Source organism: Pseudopodoces humilis, chromosome 1 (genome assembly GCF_049639895.1).
Source record: "Pseudopodoces humilis isolate 2021_Gansu_Grassland_sample_001 chromosome 1, ASM4963989v1, whole genome shotgun sequence".
NCBI lineage: Eukaryota > Metazoa > Chordata > Aves > Passeriformes > Paridae > Pseudopodoces > Pseudopodoces humilis.
The window spans coordinates 46,020,863-46,045,962 of NC_142200.1; the positions used below are offsets into that span (position 1 = coordinate 46,020,863).

The 25,100-nt window shown below is 39.1% G+C and overlaps 1 protein-coding gene across 1 annotated transcript in view; it reads right to left on the reverse strand.

Annotated features, from left to right (window-relative positions):
• The window catches only part of LAMA3 (laminin subunit alpha 3), a 110,318-nt gene that overhangs the window by 10,948 nt on the left and 74,270 nt on the right, over nt 1-25,100 (reverse strand). The window contains exons 43-64 of the mRNA XM_014253369.2: nt 21,604-21,713; nt 19,722-19,802; nt 18,212-18,318; nt 15,484-15,534; nt 14,957-15,108; nt 14,302-14,412; nt 14,092-14,203; nt 13,368-13,535; nt 12,063-12,259; nt 11,178-11,294; nt 10,504-10,655; nt 9,061-9,202; nt 8,358-8,457; nt 7,858-7,974; nt 7,595-7,774; nt 5,650-5,792; nt 4,429-4,602; nt 3,150-3,301; nt 2,890-3,052; nt 2,282-2,415; nt 1,658-1,805; nt 674-793 (exon numbers count right to left, since the gene is read on the reverse strand). Coding sequence (XP_014108844.2) covers nt 674-793; nt 1,658-1,805; nt 2,282-2,415; nt 2,890-3,052; nt 3,150-3,301; nt 4,429-4,602; nt 5,650-5,792; nt 7,595-7,774; nt 7,858-7,974; nt 8,358-8,457; nt 9,061-9,202; nt 10,504-10,655; nt 11,178-11,294; nt 12,063-12,259; nt 13,368-13,535; nt 14,092-14,203; nt 14,302-14,412; nt 14,957-15,108; nt 15,484-15,534; nt 18,212-18,318; nt 19,722-19,802; nt 21,604-21,713 — 2,931 coding nt within the window. The remainder of the gene's footprint in view (nt 1-673; nt 794-1,657; nt 1,806-2,281; nt 2,416-2,889; nt 3,053-3,149; nt 3,302-4,428; nt 4,603-5,649; nt 5,793-7,594; nt 7,775-7,857; nt 7,975-8,357; nt 8,458-9,060; nt 9,203-10,503; nt 10,656-11,177; nt 11,295-12,062; nt 12,260-13,367; nt 13,536-14,091; nt 14,204-14,301; nt 14,413-14,956; nt 15,109-15,483; nt 15,535-18,211; nt 18,319-19,721; nt 19,803-21,603; nt 21,714-25,100) is intronic.

Here is a 25,100-nt window from a genome sequence, read left to right on the forward strand (position 1 = left end):
GAGGTGTTATTTTCATCTGAAAGATTGCCCTAAGAACAGACCTCACCTAAGATTCAGATATTGTCTTGTCTTTGCAGCTGAAGATTCAGAAACTGCTGCCTGATACAAAAACTAAGTCAGTCAGGCTGAAGGTTACGTGATGCAGTAGAGTATAAAGATTCCTTACAGCATACCCTGCAGCTTACACTATTTGGTTGGAAATGTATTAAGGGGAAAAGGGAGAACTAACCAACAAGGAAATCAAAGGTTTTTAACAATGCCTTTATGATTTCACTCTGGTAGTGCTACAAAAGAGCTGGACTGAAGCTAAGGAGACAAGAAACAACAAAGACTGCAGAAGAGTAATCTCTATAAAGACCAGCCCACCCTGAAGAAATAAACCCTTAGGTGGTGGAAACATGTGAAATGAATGCAAATAATTGCAGTGTACACAGCTATCTTTATATAAAGCACTGCTCTGACAAAATTCTTTCCTTTGGTGGTTTCACTGTTAAAACTGAACTATTCACATTAAAGCAGGACAAGAGAAAGATTAAATTTCACATCTCCAAACTAGTCCCCAGTGACTTGATTTCCTCACACAAAACTCCACAACTAAACTTTACAACAGGACAGCTTCAGTTAATATGTATTTTTACGAATAATGATCCCTTGATTCTTTAAAATTACATACTTGTTGGTATGTTCCATCATTTACAGTTCCTTTGGCTTCTATTTCTTTTGGAGGTTCAGAGTTAAGTTTGTATCTAAAAACTGTATGACCATTTTTAATGAGCACACTGATGAACTGATCCTGCAATAAAAAAAAACAAAAACACAAAACAAAACACCAACACAATTAAACTGCCACAATTTCAGATATATATTTCACTGTCATATGAATAATTTTAATGAAGCTATCTAGTTGCTTTAAGAAAGCTTTTCAAGGAAAGGATAACACAAGGCCTAAAAATTATACTAATCCATCATAATTACTTTAAACTGCTATAAACAGATCTGGTATCAGCTCCAGGTATTCTCCAAATCTCTAAAGGACTTTGTGTCATTTCAAATGTCTACTGACTTTTTACAGCATTGAAAAATTATCTAGAATATTTCCCAGTGATTGCAAATATGCCTACAAGATTACTAGATAAGTAGCAGCATTGTGGTTTTGAGCATCTTTATATAGGTATAAGTCATCATATCACTTCCTATATTCTTTCTTACTCTGTTTCCACATGTATCTAGATTTGGGAAGAGTGGATTTCCAATTTTAGAGGATTTCAATATTCCAACATTGGTCTGATTCCAATTACATTCCTCCTTTCCTGCCCCCAGTTCTGAATTCTCTTCATGGCCTAATGAAGGAGCTTCTTGGAATGTTTTTTTACTCAGCCTTGACAAAGTGAGTATTTGACAACCATTGTATAATCATTGAATATCTCAAGCTGGAAGGGACCCATAAGACCAACTCACTGTTTCTTGCACAGCTACCTAAGACTAAACCATATGGCATTAAACATACTGCAGAATCTACTCGTTTTCCACATAGATGAAAACAACACTTTTAAGACATTTCATTACAGTTATTACTATATCTAACATGTTCCTTATTAAGCAAAATTTTTAAGATGTTCTTCCACTACAAAACGAAGAGAAGTATTCCACACATTACCCCATTTGCTGCAAAAAACACGATGCCTTCATCTGCAGTTGTCTCAATTGTCTGCTCATACCGCACTCGTTCGGCACTTCTTTCTCTTGCTGTGACACTGGCATAACCAGTGCCCTCAAAATAGCTTTGATCAGTCTCCTCTTTATACCTGTAATAATTCAATGTCACAGGTGTGAACATAGGACATATTCTACCATGTGGATTTACTCCATTATAATTTTTAAAAAGCTTAAATTAAAGCATTTGGTATGGGGCCAAATTCTGATTTAACCCAAGGACAGAGAAAACCTTCCACTGGTTTCTACCAGATTCCCAAATGGTCTTTAGGGAGGAAATCATCAATGACTGACTTTTTTGAACTTAATGTAATATTTACTTCCTAAAGTAGATGAACACATTAGTCTACAAATTGTGTCTGAATTTTACAACACTTAAACAGATTGAGATGGCCATAGACATGAATCACGTCACAACCAAGGATTTTCTCTAAGAAATGTAATAATGACTAAGTTAGAAAAAATCACCAATTTAGCTACAGTGGTTATACTTCTGGATTTGAACAGACAAGAATTCATAACAAAAAAAATCACAGAACTGTGAAACACTCCTGTGTTCATATCAGACCTTCTGCAGGGTTGCACTTCAGTGGTGTTGAGATTAAAAGTCCTCTTGAAGTTGTAAAGGCTGATAATATGCTCATTTAGGCTGTTTAATTCAATGCAGCCTTCATAACGAGGATAGTTGAGATTTCGTGGAGGCTGCAAAACAGTGTCATTAAAACCATTTTATCAACATTAGCTAACAAATTTTTACATTGCTATCTAACTGCTAAGACTTACTGCAAATCTTAAAACACACAATATGACATTCCAAATATGTAAAAAAATATACTACGTGCTTGTATATAATATCCAAACCATCTGATACAACCCTAGGTGTACTGCAGCACAATTTGAAGTGGAGTCACATGGATTTGGAATTTAGCAGGGCTAGACAGGTTTAATGCTTTCCCTGGCAAGTGAAACATCATCATGCTCTCCTCTTTGAATCTAGAATGCTACAGGTCAGGCAGACTTTGTAGGAAGTAGCATCTCCTCGCATGTAATCTATTCCTACTGACATAGATAAACCTTTACACATGCTTTTGAAAGACTGCTAGTCCCAATCTTTACTTGTAAGAACAATGGTATGATTAACATAAAATCTCTTTAAAACACTAAGAAACTCTGTACCCTAAAATCTGGTGGGTATCCTCCAACATAAAAGACAACACTGCTGGGATCAAGATTGAGGAGCATGTCACTGTCTCCGCTGCTTGTACTCCTAGGGCTTTCATAATCTGGAGAAATTGATGTTGCTGCTTTGATGTACTTCAGCTTTGCATACTGGTAAATCCTAAAACAAAATGGACAGGCAGAATTTGACATCACAGTAATAAAAGATGTTTCTAACAGTTTTTCAAGAAGATGGGTGTACCCTGTGGGTCTTATACCTTTCAAATGTAATTTGATCCATAACAGATTCCTCAGTGTTGCTTTGAGTCACCAATGACTGCACTCTCACTTCCCCATCACCACCTCCCAGGTTATAGACACAAGTAAGGTAACCATCTTTCACAGCCATACCAATGTAGTCTTTGGAAGCCTAAAAATAGCAAAGCAAATAATAATTAATAAATGATTAACTGTAATGAAGGTACAATACAGCAGCACCTCCTCAGAGACATCATCACGCTGTGCATGAGTCATAAGAAATCCGCCCACCTAATGATGAGAATTAAGTTTATCAGTTCTGGGAAGAAAAAATTGTAATCCTATATGTTGCACTGATTCAATGCATATAGTTATAAATTAACTGAGAAGTCATGTATGGCTTTTTATTTTTGTAACAACAGTATCTAAAATATTTTTCTCATTTGTAACATCTCCCAGCTAAAGCTATGAAAACGTGACACCTAAAGAATTAGACTCAACATCTGTGACATAAATAAGATGTTCAGAAGAACAATCAATGAAGGACAATGGTTCCTACTGAGGTGACTGGGAGCAGTCATTTTCCCCCAAAAACCACATTTTATTTATTTAAGATACTGTATTCAGAAGCAACCATTAAAATTCTTCCAATAGATGTCCTGGCTAGTTATTCAGAGGATAAAAAGATGAAATCCAGTGTAGAACAAGTACCTCTAAACACCTTTCTGTGTAGGCACAAGGATCACTACAGATACAGCTGCTGTCAAATAACAAGACTAGAAACCACATGCAGGAATTTTTAAAATGTTTGATGATAATTGAGCAAACCTGAATGCACAAGCAGGCCTGCATTATTCTGCATATTCAGAAGACAAAAAAATTAAGAGCTGAGGGGCTAAATTTTAAAACTGAAATGATCACTTTTATTTTAAACCAACAGAGAAACTCAGTGACATAGTGTGAAAAGAGTCAAAGCTCTGAGGCAGGAGCTGGGCTATGTTTGTGCTGACTGGTGCAGAAACTGACAGGTCTGATAAGAATGTGTGATGGTATCCATGATGGAGAAGTAACTTCCAAAGGAACAGAAGAGCAAAGCATCAAAGGACAAGGCTCAGCCACTTGTTAGTTACTTTGCCAGGGAAGGAATGAACAAAACACTTCTTCCACCACTTAAAGGCCATTTTAAAGAAATAGGCCAACAGTAGCTACAAATTTCAGTCAGAACAGATCACTTCCCATCCTTTTCTCAAAACACAATGTCTGTTCTAAAAATCAGATTAAATATCAAAATATACCTACATCTTTATTACCCAGGTACAGGACAAACCTATTTGCCCTCTGGCGGGTTTCTGATGTTTGCCGAGGTCTTTGGATAAATAAGGAAAGTGAAGTATAGCCCTTCAGATCTTCAAGGTTGCTTGGAGGTCGAACCTCTACACCAGAGCTGCCATTGAACCTCATAGGAATAGCAACCTGTTAAGAAAACCGAAGTCCAGCGCGTTACAATTAACTATTGCTACTACTCCTGTTTCACTGGTGTGTTTAATTACAAAGTAACCCATTACATATCCTAGTCATGTTTCAGCCATTAATTAACACAGATTTGAACTCCTTGATCCTACCAAACAAAATAAATAGGAAACAGACTGGATAATGCAGTAGAGTCTGCATTGTCAACACTTAACACAGCACTTTTTTGTTCCAGACATCAATTAATCAACCCTTACTGTTACCTTCAATAAACGGACAGGGAAGGATGTGCCCTGCAGCTCTGAAGAGCAAGTCCGTGAATTATTTAGATGTCTACAAACACATCCTGGTGCTTCACTCAGCTGGACTTGACTGTCTGTTGGATATTACAATGCACCTCTGATATTATAAAGACACATCCTAACACAGCTAAATACACCATGATCACTGATTCTTCTTATTCACTGTAACTCTAGGCTATTTGTGATGATCTCAGGGAAGCTTCTTAGTGCCTGAGATCCACTATAGGTTCAGCAACTACAGCAGTTGCTTAAATGAGAAAGGGCAGTTTATTAAGGTTCCAGTAGCCAATTTCTAAGATCTTGGAGCAGCTGGAGTAACCAGAGCACAGGGCTGCACAACTTGCAGCTGCGTATGTGTATTTGGCAGTGTCAGCTTTCAATTAACCACACATGGGTGGAGAGCCCTGTCTCTAAGCAGCAGAGCCAACTCTGTCCCAGCCACCAAAGCCACCCCATTGTACATGGAAGGCAAAAGGCTGCTGTACAGATCAGCATTACAGAGATGCCTGGGGAAATAAAAACTAATGGGAGAAAGATGCAGCAGGATCTGCCTCCTGGCATTTTTATGTATGAATTATTATGCTTCCCATCACTACAGTTACTTCAGTTGCTGGGTAGTGCTGTTCAATTAAATTTATATCTGGTCTTTCATACACATTTAAATAAAATGATTTAGAAACAGGAGCAAAAGTACTGTTGTGTATCCAAACCACTGAGGTCAAGCATGATTGCAATGCTCAGGACAGACCTTATTTGCAGCATCTCTTGCCTGCTGAATCAGCTCTCTTATGCGATCTATGTTCTCGGAGATGTTGCTTATTGGCATCAGCTGTTGGTTGATACTCTTGATCTTGCTGAACAGATCTGGAAGTTGGTTTGTCAAATTTTTTACTGCAATGAAAGAAAGCAAATCGTTGATATTAAAAAGGAGGAGGAAAACAAGATGCAAAAATATGGTATCACTACACAATTATTGGAAAAGCAGTGGACAGGGTAATGACAAAACATTTTTGACTGGTCCTACAATATTAGGAAACTCTCACTAAAAGGAGCAGTTTATAGAGAGGTTATTGTACTCCTGAAATTTGTGGCCAAAGGTATTTGCAGAAGCAGTCAGAATCAGCACTACCAAAAATGTTTTAGGTAAAGGTCCAGAAAAAAGTATTAAATAGAACGGGTTCTCTGACATTATTACCCAGTAGCTGTGGATGCTAGGGGAGAATGAGGATAAATGACAGCAAATAGGACTCAGGCTTGTAGCATCTCCTACTGCCTCTATCAGAGAGTGAATAATGGAGTAGACAGACTGCTGGCCTGACTGAGTAGGGCATGAATTATATTCTTGTGTCAAGGTTACTAATCAGCACCATTTAGTAGGGAGTCTTACAGTATCTGGCCAGGTTTATTTCAGAGAAAGGAAAATATTATGAGAATTTCAACTTTCATTATAACAGGAAACAATTTTTCATCTTCTGTGACTGCAAAAAGCCAAAACCAAAACAAAAAACCCACTCTGAAAATATTTTCAGACTTTAACCCTATGATACAGAAGGCAAATAAAATTAAATCCACACCTTTCGTTTTCCTAAATATGACTTATAAACCAGTTTTTTAATTGCAGGGATGACGTAAAACCCTGCAATACCATACAGGACTAGCTCTTGTATTTGTATTATTTAAAATGTTTTCCTCTTATTTGACTTTATCAGACAAAGCTGCTGAAAACGTAAAATGAAGTTGTTTGGGAATGTGATTGTCCCTTATTTTGTATTCAGCACAGGCTCTATGCAATCCTTTTCACTTAATTTCAGCTAACAGACACATAGCCTAATTGTCTAGGGCCCTTCTGTAGCCAATGTAGTTGAAAAGTCACATAATCACAGAGTAGCTGAGTTTGGAAGGAAGCTCTGGAGGTCACAATGTCCAACCCCCGTGTTCAAGCAGGGCCAGCTATGCCCACTGCCCAGAACTGTGTCTAGGCAGGCTTCTGAATATTCACAAGGATGGAGACCACAAAACCTCCCTGGACAACTTGTGCCAGTACTCAGTCACCCTCACAGTAAAATAACTGTTTTGTCATGTTCAGAGGGAATCTCCTGTGCTTCAATCTTTTGCCCCAAGGGCACATTGCTGGTTCATCTTCAACTTTGCACCCACCAAGATCCCCAGATCCTTTTCTACAGTTTTTTCCAGCTTGGCCACCTGCTCAGCTTATACTGGTATGTGGGTTTATTTCTCTTCAGGTGTAGGACTTCTCCTTGTTGGACTTCATGAGGTTCCTGGCAGTTTATTTCCACAGCCTGTTGAGGTTTGTCTGGATGTCAGCACAACCCTCTGATGTATTCCAGTTTAGTGTCAGGAGCAGACATGCTGAGGCACACTCTGCCTAATCATCCAGATCATTAATAAGGATGCTGAAGAAGATCATACCCAGTATTGACCCCTGAGATCCCCCATTAGTCACTGGTCTCTAAATCTTCAGCAACCAGGCATGGCACTAGCTTTTAATACACACCACAGAATGGCCTGAGTCACTTTCTGAAGTGCCTGTCCCTTTCTACTGGCCGTAAAAGAAGTTCAGAATACTAGCTTAGGGTAGGTGCCTAACTTTTGAATGATTAAAGCTTCTGCTGCAAAACTGGCCATGTTCACCCTACAGTGATTTGGCAGGTCCCACACAACACCTGCAATACCTGAATTGTTTGCCTCCATCAATGCTTTATTGAAGTTGGCACTCTGTGTGCTTCCATAGTTACTCTTAATTCTTTCCACTTCTGCTTCAATTGGGGCCAGTTCACCCAACACACTGTTGGTGACAGAGTTGGCATTTTCTGCCATGTTCCTTGCGCTGGTGATGATACTGTCAATGTCACCTGAAACAAACAGAAATGAACACAGAGATTCTTATAGTAACAGATGAAAGGGGCAGGCCAGAATTGTTCGCCAAGTAACAAACCTCTGTTTATCCCATTGAGATTGTTTTGAGCAGTGACAAGATCAATTTTCAGTGCATTCGTCTTTCCTTCAGCGATATCAAGTCTTTGCTTTAGGTCATCGAGGTTTGGACCAATAGCTGCAAAACAGTGAAAGCCCCATGAGAATTTTAAGGAAAAATATAATTCTTCTGTTGGACAGATGGTGTTGCAGAACTTGTCTACATTCTTACACAGCTCATGCTGCCACTGAGCATTGAGCCCACTGTAAAACAGGTACAAGGCAAAGGATTTGCTGGACAGGAGGACTGCAAAGGTGTATAGCATAGCAGGAGGAGGAAATCTATTTTCTTGCCTTTTTGCCATGGGAAATAACCATCACAAAAAATCCCACTGTAATGGAACTATCTTTTTTCTTGCTGAACAAGTACTGAAGAGCCTGACTGAGATGTGAAAATTTGTGGTTCAAAGAAAGCTTCTCACGGTGTGTCAACATTTCTAGTACCACCTTCTTTCTTAGTACCTTGCAATGTCCTTTTAGTCTCCTGTGCTTGATCCATGAGTGTACTGCTCTCAGTTTTTAACCTTGCAGCTTTTCCTGATAGGTCTTCTCTCTTCACCATCTGATAATAGAAGCATGGTACTGTAAGATCACTTGATAATTACGTTAAAATTTAAAGAGAAAAAGAGAAAGCCCAATCCATTTTAAAGACCCCCCCAACTCTACAAGGGCAGAGATCTCATCTGAAGAACATCATCTTTAGCAACAACTACCAAGGTTAATTTAAGCACACTACAACCTTGGTCTTTAGCAAGCTTCAGATGGATTTTAGGGCATTAGGAGGAAATTACCAGCATACAGCTGTTGGATGTTATGTCTCTGCTGAAGAGCTTCTGGGTTATTAGTAGTGCAGAGTAAAAGAGAATACCTGAAATCACCTGCAGTGATTATCAGGCTTGCCTTGTAAGATCTCTTTATTTTGCACTGAAAGCAGTCAGCATTCTGATTGGGCACTCCAATCAGAAAGGCAGCAATTGGCCTGGTTAGTGCTGAGCCAAGACTAATTAATCAATGTACAGAACAGCAACTCATATAAAAGGCTGCAGAAAAATAAAGCATGCCAAGATGCACAGGTGCTTGATTTTGGGGCCTCGGAGATAGTTAAAGAAAATAAAACTCCAGTTGTAACAAGTTTACCATCATTCAGCCAATAACTGATACTTACGGATAAAGCTGAGTCAGCTGCTTTCCCAGCTTGGTTGGCTGCCTCCTCTGCTGCTTTGATGGCGCTAATAATATTGTCATAGGCAGTAGAAGCTTCCACAGCACAGCCCACCAACTCATCCTTCCTGGCACTGTTCTTTATTCTGTGGGAAACAGGGAAAAATACAGCCTTCTGCCAAGGCTGTGAGACAGATTCCGAACAGATCTGAACTCTATTTTCTAAGTAACGCCAATACAGAAAATGTTTTTCAATTAAATCTGTAAATTCATTCTACAAAAATATAAAATTTGGAGATAGACCAACATGGAAAGACTCTTTAGAAGACAGGATAAGTTCAGGTGTGTGGAAAAGCACAGCTGTGAGACTCCAAAGCAGCCTTCAAATAATTAAGACAGCGAGAATTCACCAAAGCATATGGTCAATAATAAGGCACCTCAATCACAGCCCTCCAAATACAATTCAGTTAAAAGGAATTCAGAGAACTGTAGATGTGAGATCATTGAGCAACTAACTACAAGACCTTTTGTGTTTTCCCCAAGAACCAGCACAGCAGTTCTGGAATCAGAAACAACAGACATAAAATCTCTTCTACCCACTCCCTGTGAACTATACAACTGTCTAGTATTAGCTGCCTTGAATTTGTGAGAACAGTGCCTTCTTAAGCGAAAAAAATCACACTGAAAACCTAGGAAAAAAAAAAAAGTGGTTTTTTTTTACCCAAGAATTATCTAGCCACATTAGGTATTTGGAATTTAACTTTCTGAGACTTTCTAGTTGGTGCAATGACAAAATATGAAAAATTTGCACAGGGAAAAATAAATCTGGATTTCTCTCTTTTTCGTTCTGTTCTGATGTATCACAGAAGGCCTCCAAAACCCCTCTCATAATTTCAATGCAAAGTACAAATAATGGAGAGAGAAACACTTGATTCCTATCAAGTTTATAGTATTTTTGCCTTCCTACAAGATTCTTTGAAGGATGAGAAAACTAGAGGAGGTCTTTTCCTCCATAGTGCTTAGCAGGCATGTCTGAAGACTGCCAAGACAGCATTTATTCCAATTATTCGCCTCACTTCTTTAATATCATAAAAGCATCCCTGAGTACGAGTACCTGAAATAACTCTACAAAAAATATGCTAAACATCTTCCCACTCCGTACATGAGGATTTTCTCTTGCTAGTAAGATGTTAATGAAGTGTTAGTACAGTAGTATAAAATAGTATTATGTGAGTTCACACTCCTGGGGGGAAAAAAATCAGGGAAACTACAGGAAGATCTGTTTTCTGGAGATAAAGATAATTTCCATACATCATGAAGAAGCAGAAAGAGACCAACAATTTCTCTCTAGCTTTGCAAAAGGTTATAAAAACAAGTGAAATTACAGAGCATTACAATCACAGATGTTCTATACAAAAATTACTCATTTACAGGAATGGCAACATACTCTTCCAGTTGTTTTGCCAAATCTTGCAAAGATTTGGCATGTTCCTCGGCCCTCACCACCAGTGGTTCTTTGCTTGCTGATGAGAGATTTGCCACTTTTTCATTCATATCCCTCCTCGCTCCATCCAGCTGAGCAGCCAGGCTTTCATATTCCTACAGTTTTAAAAAGATCTAATTTTATTTGTATTTGTACATGTTTCATTTTGTCCATGTCTACTTCAGTGTTACACATACCTTGCACCTGAGGAGACCAAAGGGGAAAACATTCCCTTCCAACTTACTCTTCAGGTTACTGGAAACAACTAGCAGTCATTACATTATGCTTCCAGACCCATTACATAAAAGCTGAGTCAGAGCAAAGACCCTTCTAGCCTAGTATCTTCCCTCTCTAACAGTGGCTAAAAGCAATTAACCAAAAAGAAATACAAGAATAGCACAATTGGTACTTCTCACAGATGTTCTCCCAAATCCTGATTATCTACAGCTCAGTGTCTTCCTCAGACACATCAGAACCCTCAACAAGGCTTTCTTACAGAAACCTGTGCAGGCAGGCAGACTCCTTTTGCATCCAGGATGGGCTGTGAGACTCTTTCTTGACTGGCTCAATGACAGATAACCCTCATCTCCAACAAGATATTGCGGGTTTTAGCCCTCTCTTAAGGTGGTAAGCTTTACCTCTTTGCTCTCTTGCAACAGTCCAAGTGCACTCTTAGCTTGTGTCAGGGAAGATCGGGCCGAGCTCAGAATATTCAAGACACCATTCTGTTGCACGTTTGTGTTTACAATCCGTTTCTGAGGAAAAATGAGAAGTTGAACATGTCATTGAGTTAAGAAAAGTGTCAGGAAAAGCCATATGAAACCAAAATTTAGAAAATGAAACAGAACAAAACAACAAACCCAAACCTAATCTAGCTGGCAGTAGTATTTACCAAAGGTACAGTCACATTTTTTTTCTTAAATATGGACATGAGTGTGCTAAACCAGTGATACATTCCAGCAAGATCACAATTAAGAAAATATGTCCTGCAGTACATACTTATTCCTTGTACTATTTTACCAGCACTAAAATTCAAACACTGTTCAGTAATAACAGCTGTTCCTTGTCCTGATGAGACCTCAGAAGCTGTTCTGTAGAACATTAATCCCAAAAAATTTAACAGTATTGCAAACATTTTCACTCCCATCTTTCATGGCTGTTACAGCTAAATACTTTGAAGAACTTACTTAAGTACTAGGAAAAGTGTATCAGCATCAGGAATTTGGTCTAGAAAAGGAAACAAAAGCACTAGTAGTAGCTGGAAAGAAGTGCTGGGAAGAAACTCTCCTTCCCTGCTCTCATCAGGGCTATGTCCTGGTCACACTGTTCTGGTCACACAAAGAGGCCATAAGCAGCAGTATACTACATTTATACCTGCCCATACACATATCAGAATACGGAAAGAAACCCTGAAGAAAGTCTAAAGAATTAGCACTGCTTGGCTTTGTGAGGTCAAAAGCAGCAACCAAAACCAGTTCTTATCTTCTGAGGTTTAATTTTCTTCTCCTGAAACCAGACATTACCTTAATGTCTTCTAATAGAACTGTGTTGTCTCTGTTTAAGCCTTCAGCCTGCTTGATTTGTCCCGTTGCATCATTCAGAGCTTCACGGAGGTCAGTGATTTTGGATTCATATTCATTCAGTGCATCCCTCACAACTTTAATAAGCCCACGATTTTCTTGGTGGTACTTTTGTAGTTCATTCTTAACACGTGCCAGTACTGCAGTATCAGGACCAGAAAGAAATGTTTTATTCAGAGAAGAAGGGAACCAGAACAAACTTCATTGAAAAGGGCTTGACATTTAGGTTTATAAAGCTGTACTTGTGTGAAATGAGCATCTACTGCAATGCTAATTTCAGTGCTACTATAGCAAAGATACTATTCAGCATCTTGCTGGATCAAATCTGCTCACTAGTTTGTTGCTGCAGACACAGTGCACACATAAATGTTCTCTTAATTAAGTAAGGATGAGGCTGATCTGAAAACACAAATTTTCTTTTTTATATGGAAATAACATCATTTCATCAACAATTTCATCTACAATGTAGACATCCACAACTGTGCTAGTTATCAAAGGAGAGATATGAGCACATTTAATTTCAAAGAATATAGGAACACAAAAGATGTCAATCATGCTCTTAAGCATGCCCATTTCACTGTCCACAAAATAAGATACAGAAGGGTCACTCAGAGGTAGGTATCAATGTTCAAGGTTGATGGAAATTAACTCCATATGGGCTCACTCAAATGTCACTCATATGGGCTTTCACATTTTTCCACTATACCCTTGGTTAGGAGATAAGGCTGCAACTTTTCTCGATGTCTCCAGTGTCTGGAATCAAGTTTCTGAATGTCCCAGTCAAACACTTGCAGAGAACACAGCTAGAGCAACTAGAACTCCTGAACTTCCTCATCCTTGTATGACCTAGCCCTTGGACTACTCTAGCAGCTTCTGAAAACATGTTGTTAAATTAAACATGCAATTCCTCTAAAATAACTCTATGTACCATTGCCTATCTCTTACAATACACAGAAGCATTGCATAGGTGTATTAGGATTGGCTACATCTTTATTTTACTGAGATTGATCTAGCTGCAAAAGAAGGATCTACTAGGTTTCTTCCCCAACTCAACCCATTTTCTCCCATACCACACTAAAAATGCCTTTAAATCCCCTCCAGAACAACCACTTTCCTGTTGACTAACAACTACAAATCTCAGTGATACACTGCAAAAGGCTGCTCCCTCTACTCCAACCCAATCAATAATTGTTCAGATTTAAGACTGATCTTTCTAGAAAGTCAGAAGCTGAGAGAACAAGCACTTACACTGCTGAGCTTCTCTTCGCTCCTTCTCTGCCTCAGCTTGAAGTTGGCCGAAGTTGCGGTTCCGCATCTCTGTCATCATGCGCTGAGCTTCAGCCAGTTCTTCAGAGGCATCTCCCAGGGGCAGGTTGTTACCCTCTGCATTTGTACCTGCTATCTGTTCTAAAAGTGCTGGAAAAAAGCACCACCAAAGTTAAAACCAGGATGTGCTTAAGCCTATTTAAAATGCTCAAATGACGGGGATGACGTATTTTCTGAGATGAATCTGCTTCATTAATGAATTCATGCCTTGTTTTTTCCTTAATGAAGCACATCCATTTTGCATTAATTCTAGTAAGATGAAAAGTATCCCATGGCACACAACCAGAGACGGTGAGATGGCACTGGCCTTGAAATTTGTCCCAAATGGCCAAGTTCACAGCAGTAATTTTAAGCTTCTAACTTTAAAGAACCCATGATAACAACCCAGAGCAAAGTTAGACTTGAGTCAGGATAGTCAAATTTTTTGCTTACAATGTCTCTGTAGTGGAGCTTCTCTGTCCCTTTTCACTTCATAGGGAAGGTAGAGTGCTAAACTAACATTATGTATTAGATTTCTAATAGGAAGAGTGAATTCTACAGCTGAATTCTGATTTATGAAGTTGTTTTCTTATGTGTAATTAACAATATTGTAAATAACCTGAAAAGATGTTATAAAACAAAGCATGAGTTAGAAATTACTTTTTACCTTGTATATTTTTGACCACGATTTGTATTTGTGAAACTAAATCCTTTCCTTTCTGATGAGTTTGACCGAAGTTGTTATATAATCTCTTAGCTTCTTTGTAGTTCATTTCAGCCTAGCAAGGGAAAAAATTATTAGATTAAAAGTATCTGGATAAAGCATGCTAATACATAGTCAGGAGATGTATACTTTTAAATTGATTTGATAATTCACCTTTTCCTGGAGAGCATTTAAATCGCGATCTAGTTTAATGAATTCTGTCTCCAACTCATCTGCCTTTGAACCTTGATTATGAACAACAGAACGGTAGTTGTTCAGTAAGACCTGAAAAGAAAGAAAAAAAAAATCCAATAAACCACCCACTGCACAGCAGACAAAAAGCAAAAAAAAAAACAACCCACTGGATTAAATTTTTACCCAGGGTAAATAAAAGCAAAATTACTGATATGAAAACTGAACAATTCCTTCCCAAAACTTCCAGGTTTTTATCTGTGATTATAGCAACTGCCATTCCAACCAAAAAAGTTTTTTAGAATGTATTTTGGTAAAGGCAAGTGGAATGTTGCAGATTTTCAGTAATGCAGAGACATGAAGTGCTTGAAAAAGACAGCTAGAGGGACACCTCAGAGGTCTAACTTCCAAGGTGAGCAGTCCTCAGAAAAAGAAGAGATACTGATTCTGTTTCAGAGCATGACATGGAAACCACAGCTACCTTCTAACAGGTGAAGCTCAGTGCTGCCAGCATCTGGTATTTGGATCCAGGGTTGATGTATTTCTTCTTGCAACTGACAAAACTATGGCAAATGTTCCTGGGCTCATTGCCTATCCACTTAATCTGAAATCCACTCTTCTGTTTCTGTGTGCCTACCTTTAAGTCCTTGATGCGTGTTTCCAGGTCTCTCATCTGCTCCAGAGTGTGGGTACTTGCATGGACATTTTGCAGCTGAGACTTGATGAGCTGAAGCTCGTCACCTATTGTGCTCAAATCCTTCAGCAGTGTAATCACACAGCTATCGCAGGCTGGAGACAGCAGTGGAAATCAATACATATCATTGATATTTAGCACAGAGAACATTTCACTGAATGCATTAGTAACGGTGGAAAATCTTTGAAGCTTGTCACCTGGTGCTGCCTGAAGAATAAAGGCAACAACAAAGCCTCCAGCATTAAGGAAAGTGACTTAAATCAGAAGTAAAGAGGAGGTTCCATTTACACCTGACTAGACAAGCACTTCTTTAATTATTTTTCCAAGTATTTGGTTGAATGTTTGCTTTTAAAACATTCATTACAGGATATCTCAGTCCTTTTTAAATGATGTCACCCTTAAAAGAGTCACCAGTATGTATTCAGAGCCAGCTGAAAGTAATCCAAGTGCAGTTCTATTTTATCACTTACAGTCACAATCTTCATTGGGATCCACATCTTTTGGCTCATTATTGAAACATTCTGAAATCACAAGATTGTCATTAGTAACCCAAGTCTTCTTAAGGAAATACTACTGCATTTTTTCCCTCACTTTTCATGTCTGTCAGCTATTAAAACATGATGTTGCCTTTTCATAAATCCATACCCACCACTGTGAATGAGCTGAAATGTTCATAAGGCTTGAGCATGCCAAAACATTCAACTCCCACTAATGCCTTGCTGAAAGCAACACCTTTTCCATCCCTCAAAGGAAACCTACTGTAATCCCACAATAGATGCTATCTGGATAGGAGCAGGAGACCCTCTCACACCAAGTATGCCAAATGTATTGCTAGAATTTGCCTAGAATAACACCACCAGGATTGGAGACAAGATCATATTCTTAAAGCACTTTACCCAGGACATAGGTTCAAATCCCTTTATCTACTTTAGTATCCAAGTTTAAACCACAGGTTCTGATTCCCCAAAGAATTCCTTACCCACAAGGAACTGAGAAATATTTATGGCCTCCCTTCATGCCTGTCACAGCTTGCAAGATTAAGGTATTAATCAAGCTTGAGAGAAATCTACAGTGTGTGCCTGGATGGAGGCACTGTACCTAAGACAAGGCATGCAGCTTGGATCATGAACTCATGTCATATGTAACAAACATTATCCTCAGACTTGCCAACAAGCCAACCCAGGTGACTTTCTGTCCAATGCACTCTTTTGTTTGGTTTCTACAAACCCTGTTGTAAGAAGCTGAACAGTCTCCAGGTGTTTGTGGAGTAACATCCTAGGATCCCAACTTCTAGGATGCAGGAGAGGAACTGGCTCCTAAAAATGCCATCATATAGGACAGGAATCTCCCCATTTTGATGCCCAAGTTCCTTTTACAGGCCTGGTCCCACTGCTAAGCTCTCATCTCATCTTGAAAATTAAAAAGGCCGTGCATCTTGGTCAAAAATTGAACCTGATGATCTTGGAAATCTTTTCCAACCTTAATGATTCTTTTACTCTAATGGAAAAGGATGCACTCAGTATAGGCTGCCACTGTCAAGAGTCAACAACAGCTTGCAACTTGTGATACAGTGATAAAATTGGACCTGAACTTTACCAGCAGCATGAAACAGCCTGGAACAAACTGTCTAGCTGTGCCATTTCCTTTGGCACTTGCACATTAAGTCATCAGGAAGCTAAACGGGATTGGTAGTGATCGCTGCTGCCAAAAGGAGACAAATCATAATATATTTTTAAGAGAATGAAGGAAATTCCTCTGAGATTCAAATATCCATGCAGTTCTGCCATTGCGTAGTTCAGCTAATAGCTGGCACATTTCAGCTGTCACTGTGAAATACCAATTAAATAAAACTATTATTACAGTTTGTGCACCAACAACATCAGCCAAGAAGTGGTAAAGTGCTGGCCAAGTGCCGAACATCACGCAAAAGGAACCTGCTAGAACATGCTGTACCAATGATCACAGAGGGGTTTATTCCTAATGCAGAGAAAGAGATCAGGCTGATCAGGATGGGTAGTTGGAGGAAAACAAACTGGTTTGTTGAATATTGCCCTGTGGATTAGTTTGTCCTAGCAAACTCTTGCTTCAAAAAAGAAAGGAATGATAAAACATCTAACTAGATCTGCTTGGATCTGTTCCATACAAGGTATAATAAAGATGTATTACTTCAATGATGAAATATGAAATGAGAACAAGCAATTGAAAAATGACACCAGCTGCAGTTCACATCACTTGCTGTTTTCCTAATTTCTGTGGCCAAAGAAAGACAATGGGTTCCTTGCAGTTTCTAGACTGTAGGATGAACAGCAGTGCAGAGGAATTAAGAGTATAGAAATATTTGGAGTTATTAGTTGGAAATTTCACTAGCATATGAGGAATAAAATCTGTCTACAGGGAAGGAAAAGTGAAATTTTATTGGTGAATGAAAATATGGGAGAATCAAGGACATTTCAGGAGCAGTGGCCTATGTGTTTCTGAATATAGAGGAGCATCCCAAAGGACAGAGGTGAATTTAGGTAAAGACACTCTAAGGAATGTAAGATCAGGCCCTTTACTTCAGAATTCTAATAGATAATGCAAACATATGTCCATGGAATTCTGTAAGAGCTTTCTAGTAGTGAAGTACACGTGTGACTGATTCTGGGAAATCATGGATGTTTTAGCTAGAAAAGCAGTGTAGCATGATTTATAAAAGACCCTCCTGACTCAGGTTCTAACTTTCACTGTAAATGCAGACAGCTTGGATACCTAAGATGGCAGTGCCTGATGCAGACTCTGAATGTTTCACTAAACTGTGCCAAATACATTTTAAAAAGGCATATTGAGGATGCTCGGTTTCCTAAATCCATAACACAGACTGCCAGGATATAATTTAACCCTGTCAGCAAAGGAACCATGATATATTTAAAAACACTGCCATGAAACAAAAACAAAATAAAGTCAGCAGTATTTATGAAGGGAAATACAGGACAAAGCCATTTAGAAGGGTTAACCTGATGACTCAGGACAGCCCTTCTATTACTACTGTGTTTTGTTTTAGGAAATCTTACATTTTGTAAAAAATTATCTACATTTCTTGTAAGTCTAGATATTTCCTTCAGTTCAGCTTATCCAAGTACCTTCCTTCTTTGCTTCCCAAAGAGAAAACAATGCTCCCTTCCATTCAGAACAATGCTCCATTCACAGGCCCTCACGTACCTCCAGTCAGGTGGTCACAGCTAGCCAGCTGTCCATTATTATTACAGTTACATTCCTGACAGAAGCCTCCATAGTTTTGTGGATTTCCAAAATATCCAGGAGCACAGCTAGATAAACAGATACAAGTATTTTTTATTAAATAGTTGAAGCAAATTTTGTGAAATATACTTTCCCTTGAGATAAAACCCCAGTTATTCTCCTGAAGAAACTTTCAAGAACTTTTGATTTCATGTCTTGACTTAGACAGAAATAATATGTTTTTGGTTAACAATATCCTCTGCACTATGCTAAAAATATCTTTGTGAGCACTGCAGAATTTTTTTTCTAAAAATAAAAGAACTCCCACAGTGCTCTTGCAGGAATAATTCACTTCATCTGAAAAAAACAAACAATGCACACCAATACATACACACATAGAGAATTTGACAAGGCTTGACCAAGCAAAACATACCATTCTGGCCTGTGATCCCACCAGAAAACATGTACTAAGGGGGATCAGTAGCTTGCATGCATAGCTGAGATTTCAAACAGCAACAGCACTGAATGACATCATCACCCTTCTGCTGTGTGATACCCCCTCCTGCCAGCAAAGCAGTCTGTGTGACTGATCTCTAAATATTTTAAAGGTAAAATATATTGTTCAGACTGGATAGCTAACATTCCTAGAAGTCACTCTGTGGTAAGACCTATAAAGGTGATAATGTAGGATCAAAGGGCCATGATGAGCAGCTGAAGTACAGCGACACCTGGAAGAGAAAATATCTATAACCCACAGATTAGACAGGGTCAAAGGCACCAGTCTTGAAGGACAAGACCATGTTCCACTGCAGGTCCTGTCTTCAGATGCAACATCATGACTTATTAGCTTCAAATTTCCAAACCAGACAACACCACTCCATTACACTTCAGTTCTCTCTGGATTTGAAACTCAGTGAAATTGGCTCCTCTGCCTGCCTGAAACTGCCATGCTGTTCCTCTCTTGCTCTGCCAAACTGCTGCAATGTTCCAGCAAAAGAGATCGCTTCAGCCTGGTGTGTGTAAGCTCCAACTGTGGAGCAGATCAGAATGATTTGGGATGAAGGGTATGGTGCTAAATGTTACATGGTTGCTCTTGGATAAGACTATTGAGGCACCATTGTGTACACTGGAGGAAATGGGAAAAAGTTCTTAACTTGAAAAGGGGTGAATTAAGTGGGAGTCATTATTACCACAGTGCAGGATGAGGCAAGGCATAGGGTACTTAGTAAAAGAGACCAACGCCTCTTTTCAGTAAAAATGGTGCAGTCAGTAGTCTGGAGAATTGCTTACATTTCCCCAGGGAGCATTGGGTTTGTGACTGGAATTACACCACAGCACCACTCTTTAGTAGCTGTTCATATAAACAGCTACTCCTTATGGATGTGCATACTGTGCATGGCTGCATGTCCATCTGTCCACATGTGTCAGTCCCAATACAGACAGCCCTCCTTTTATCGTGTCTCTCAAAACTCTTGAGAAAAAGGTTACTCACCGTTCACAGCGAGCTCCAGTGTAACCTTTTTTGCAGAGACACTGGATTTCTTCACCATTTGCCACACAGCCAGTTGCAAACCTTTGAGAAGAAGCAAAAATATTATTGTGAACACATGATCAAATAGGTTTTATACTCTAGAGGTTCAGTTTAATGATTTTCAGATTAAAAAGTTTTTACACCAGCAAATTACTTCTCAGCTAATTTAATTGCCTCTAGATAATTTACCGTGACTATTTCTTTGAAGTTCCACGTTTTTTTGTGCAAATCATTTTCTTAGACTCAAAATTTATAATTTCTTGGCCCTGTGGACTAAGTATAATAGTTCACTACCCAAAGGAATACCTAAAATAAACCCTAATAGTGATGTTATAAAACAAGTCTAGGTAGCTATTTTATCTTAGTAGGCAAGAATCAACAGCCTGTTCTAGACAACATTTCCTCATGTTTGTACATGGTTCTCATTCTCTTTCTCGTCTCTTTTTTCTTTCCATTTCTTTTTAATGGATGAAAACATTAAAGGATATTTTCATGTAACTAATGTTGTTTAGCATATTTTTAATGAAGGCAAAGTAGAGTTGTGCACAATTTTTGGGATCCCAAGGGTCTGGTTAACACAATGAACTTTTTCCCCTGCTTTTTCAAGCAGATTTGTCTCAATTCAAAGTTCAATGTTTGCGAAGGAGAAGGCAGGAGGTGAAGCAGGGACATGTTTGCTATTTTCATTTTTAATCTATGAACAGTTGGATAAAGTAAGTCTGTGTATCAAAGAGAGAGGTCTGCACTAAGAATTACTGGAATGTGACTAGATGGGAAACTGTTAGCTCCAGTAATGCCAGATGGGGTGTATTTCCTATGTCAGGAATGATATTCACCACCCTAATCTGCAGTTACGAAACTGCAAAGGTTTATGGTCTCCCTAGATATTTCAGAACTCTGAAAGCAAACGATGACTAAAAACATGTTCAGTCGGCCCCAGGCAAGCACCTGCAGAAGAGGCTGTCAAAACCAGATCTATCAGAGAGTTCTCTGATAAATGATAAACCTGTCTATTGTCTGATGGTGTAAATCTCTTAAGGTTATGTGGTGTGTGCTAATGCACCTGGCAAATACTGTGTGGTGCCTTTAGCAATTTATAGCTTAGGGATTGAGGGTTTTTTAAAATTTGATTTTATTTACCATGTTTCAGAACTGACCAATGATGACAATCTGGCTAAACATACCATGCATTTGAAATGCAAGTAACTGCCCAATTTTAAAAGCCTGGAAACCTTACAAGAACCAAGGAAGGTTCACTTTTTCACTTTTTATCTCAGTATGCTTGCACTTGAAACAGAATTTTCACAGGAAAAGTAACCATACTCTTTAGAGTTCTAAATATGTGTTTAAGACCTTGAATGTTTTTATATTATTTTTGCATCTTAATAATTTTTCCGAATTCCTACAAAAGGCTTGTTTCACTGTTTTATCTCCTAGCCAGAGTAATGGTGTTAAACATCTTGCATTCCAGTAAAAAAGAAAGATTCTGGATATGCCCAGTAAGGAAAAAGACCTCAATTGTGTATTTCTCACTATGAAGAAAGTACTAGTGGTTTTGAAAAAAAGCCCACTTCTACAGTCTGGGGCTCCCCAAGGCTATGAGCAGTGTGCCTCTGAAGTTCAGGATCTGAATAAGCATTGGAACATTCAGCTTATTAAAAAAGGCAATGCTGTGAGACAGACCACCAAGTTCTCAATATGAGAACAGAGAAGAAGGTCATTATATTCCTATGATAGCAGAGTTTCAACTTTGGGAGTTTCTTTCTTTCTCTTTCTCTGTTTTTTTCCCCCCTTTTTCTTCTTCCCTCCCCTTTTTGTCTCTCCTTACAAGCTTTTACTGTACCTGTTTGTATATGGGCAAGGGCATTCCCGGCAGGAACCTTGAGTGGCATCTCCAAAATAACCATCTTTACAGTGCTCACATTTCTCCCCAGCAGTATTATACTGACAGTCCTTGGAAAGGAAATGAGCAAGACATTCAGCAGTGCTTTATCACTCAATATGGCTTTACTATTATTTTAAAAAAATACAGCCTATTTACTTGGAGAACATATTCTTTTCCTTCCACATAATCAAGCATTTATTGCCAAACTGCCTTCTCAACTACGATTGAACAGTTTCAGTCAATTTTCTAACTGTACAAAGCAAAATTTCCTCCCTCTTGTGGAAAAGCAACAGATAAATAAGTTGAATTCATATTTTTAAAGAAACTCAACCAGATACATAGTTAGTAAAGGAGCATTCCATTAATGCTCTCTATGTCTTCATATTACAATTAAAAATCACATTTATATAAAACTTGAAATTTTGCATCTTAACACTACTTAAAAGGGAGATATAATCTAAAAGCATGCAATCAACTTAGCCCAAGTACATTCCTTTAAAAATCTCATTAAATAAATACAAAAATTGTTTCTCGTAATAGATTCGGACCAGAATTGAGTTTCATGTAGTTTCTCCAGTGTACATGCTACTTTTATTTTCCTGTAGTAACTGGAATAAATAATAGAAAGCAAAAGCTAAGAATACAATTGAAGCTGATCCCCTTTTTCCATTATAACTTTGTTGGGAACTGTATTTTGGTTTAGAAACATTCTTAATTATACTCCTGTCTAACTGTCATACATTTGTATTCTATGGGTACAGAATGAGGAAGTTGCCTTTGCATTACCTAAAGCATTGCTAATTTAAAATAGAAGTTGTTCAAATACATAAGCAGCATAAAAATACTTAAGCAGCTGTAAGAAAAATTCCAAATGACTAACAGTCAAGAGGCATTCACACTTCGAAGTTCTACAACTGCTTGTCTTCTGTGCAACAGACTGATCAAATGTTCCACTGAGCTGAAGGTTTACTAACAGAGTAAAAGATGGGAAAGAGAAAGCAGGAAATTGGCTGGAAGCAAACTGTGCTTCTATTTCAGGGACCTTGATGGCTCAAGGCTATGTTTGAAGACCCTACTACCATGACTGGCAGAAGACGGTCATGTTTCCCTACAAATGAGAAATAGTTCTGTCTCTCCCTTCTCTTCTAAAACTCCATTTTCCTTCGCATTTCTTCACACCAGATTCCCTCAACCACGAGCTCTTTCCTCAGGTGGTCACCCCTAATTTGTTTTCATTTTGGTTAAAGAACTAAATCTGTGGCTCACTTATAAAAAGCTCTGGGGAAGAACAGGAGAAGTTCCAGCTCCCATATGAGCCATTTGACATGAAGTTAAACACCAAATATCACAAAGGCACTATGTTTGCAAAAGAAACAATTTTGAAATGCGGCCTCTATAAAAGCTGCTGCGTATGTTCCTGCAAAAGCCTAATGGAAAATTCAGACTCTTTCTGAAAAATTTCTGTCAATTTTTATAATCCTGAATTATAAATTCAACTGCAGAAAGAATATAAGAGATGGATTTAAAATATATGTGCTGGTTTCATCTTAGAGCAACTTCCTCCCACCCCCACAAGTTTATCTCCTGGCTTTTTGTTTTGCTCACTCTGTCTATAGAAACTGAAGCAATTCTGTAATTGCAAAGAAAATTTCAGCTATTTCACATATAAGACACTCTAAATGTGCCATGCTGTTCCTCTAGCTACATGGCATATAAGGGTTGGAGCTCCCTAGGCACAATGCAATGAAGCCAGAGCAGCAACTCCCTCATGGGTCTTCCTTCAAGTTTTACAGGGTCAGAGATACCCCTGGAGTCACAGCATCTCCAAAGCATCTCCAAAGCTAAAGGAAAACTTCCAGCTGACCCCAAGCGCACCCACACAGTACAAGGCAGTCAGAGCAGAGTGTGTCAGGGCACAGCAGAACCACTGAGGTTACGTCAAACCCATGGGGCTCCGGCTCCGTGACATGAAGCAACATGCCATGGGGAAAGCAAGTCTCAGCACCATGCTGCTGCTGAGGGAATGTGCCTTCCAGGAGGAAGGGCAGGGACCACGAGGACACAAAGCCTGATTAATGGCAAAAAAATGTTTTTTCCCTTCACATGAGGACCAAGGTTTTCAGTCTTCTCCACCTCCTCCAGCCCTCCATTGCTACTTGCTTCCAGCAGCACAGCAGTGCACTCCTCTCCTTCCACCAGCATGCAGCAGCAGGAGAGCAACTGCCTGAGCCAGGGAGGGCCATGCTGCTGCACAGGGGAAGGAGCCAGCCTGGGCTTAGCCTCCCTCACAAAGCCACCTCTGGAAGCTGCCACTGGAGAGACACAGACAAATGTAGGTACTTGGGTCTGGGGCTCCAGGTGAGGAGCAGGAAGCCAAGTGAACAAGCTTTGCACTTTGGATGTGGAACTTGATGGCTCCACAGTGGGAAGCCTCCTTGTCTTCCCTGCACCATGTCAGGTTTTTGTCCAGTGGCTCCTCTACAGAGAGACAAAGTTGCTCTTGGTTAGGCAGAAGTTCATGGTGGAAATAAAGGCCCTCAGGGCTTTCATTTTTCACCACATTATTCTGGATGACTTTGCTTGCCTGGGACCAAGGGCTGATTTAGCTCTGCCTATCTGAAAGTTAATCCAGCTGTGAGAAGGACAGGATAAAGAAAAACCTAGATCACATACTTCATGAGGTGAAAGTAAAATTTGCCTTCATAATTCTAATCTGAAGTGAAACTTCCTGATCTTTCTTGCTGTGCTGCAGCACTTTCCTGTCATGGCCTGCCCTGCCCCTCCAAAGCAGCAGCCTGTAAGTCATCTCCCAGAATGTGCTGAATTGGTTTATAGTTTCCATTAAAGCAACACAGTTGGTTGAAACAAAGTCGGGGAGAATGACATAACGCGCAGGAATGCACCGCAGGCAGAATGGATGCACTGCTAACAAGGAAGAAGTAACAGAAAAGACAGACCATGAAAGATGTTGGCAAGGTTCTTGTTTACACAGTAAATGAAAAATTAGTGAAAACTCTTAAAAGGGGAATTTTTCAGGACAAACTATTCAAAGAGGCATCATGGATACAAACTAGAGAAGCACAGTCAGCCAAGTGTCACACTTCCATTGCTGAGGGCTGATCCACCCTCATGGGGCTGCTTTGGGTTTAAAACAGTGTGCCAGGGAGCAAAATCTACCCCACCAGATCTTCTGTAACAGCTGAAATATTCTAATTAATCTAACTTCTATTACTTTTATTTCATCTTATTTAATTCAATGTTCTTTAACCCATCTAGTTGTAGACTATGATTAGCGGAGATGCACTGAAGCTGATTAAACAAGATTCTGCAAAGCCTATGCTATGCATGAAAGTTCTGTTTGTCATCATTATACAAATATATCCTGCCACATTTGCATAAAGCTCAGGACTGCATATGCCAGGATAAGACCCATGTTTATTATAAATAACTACAAA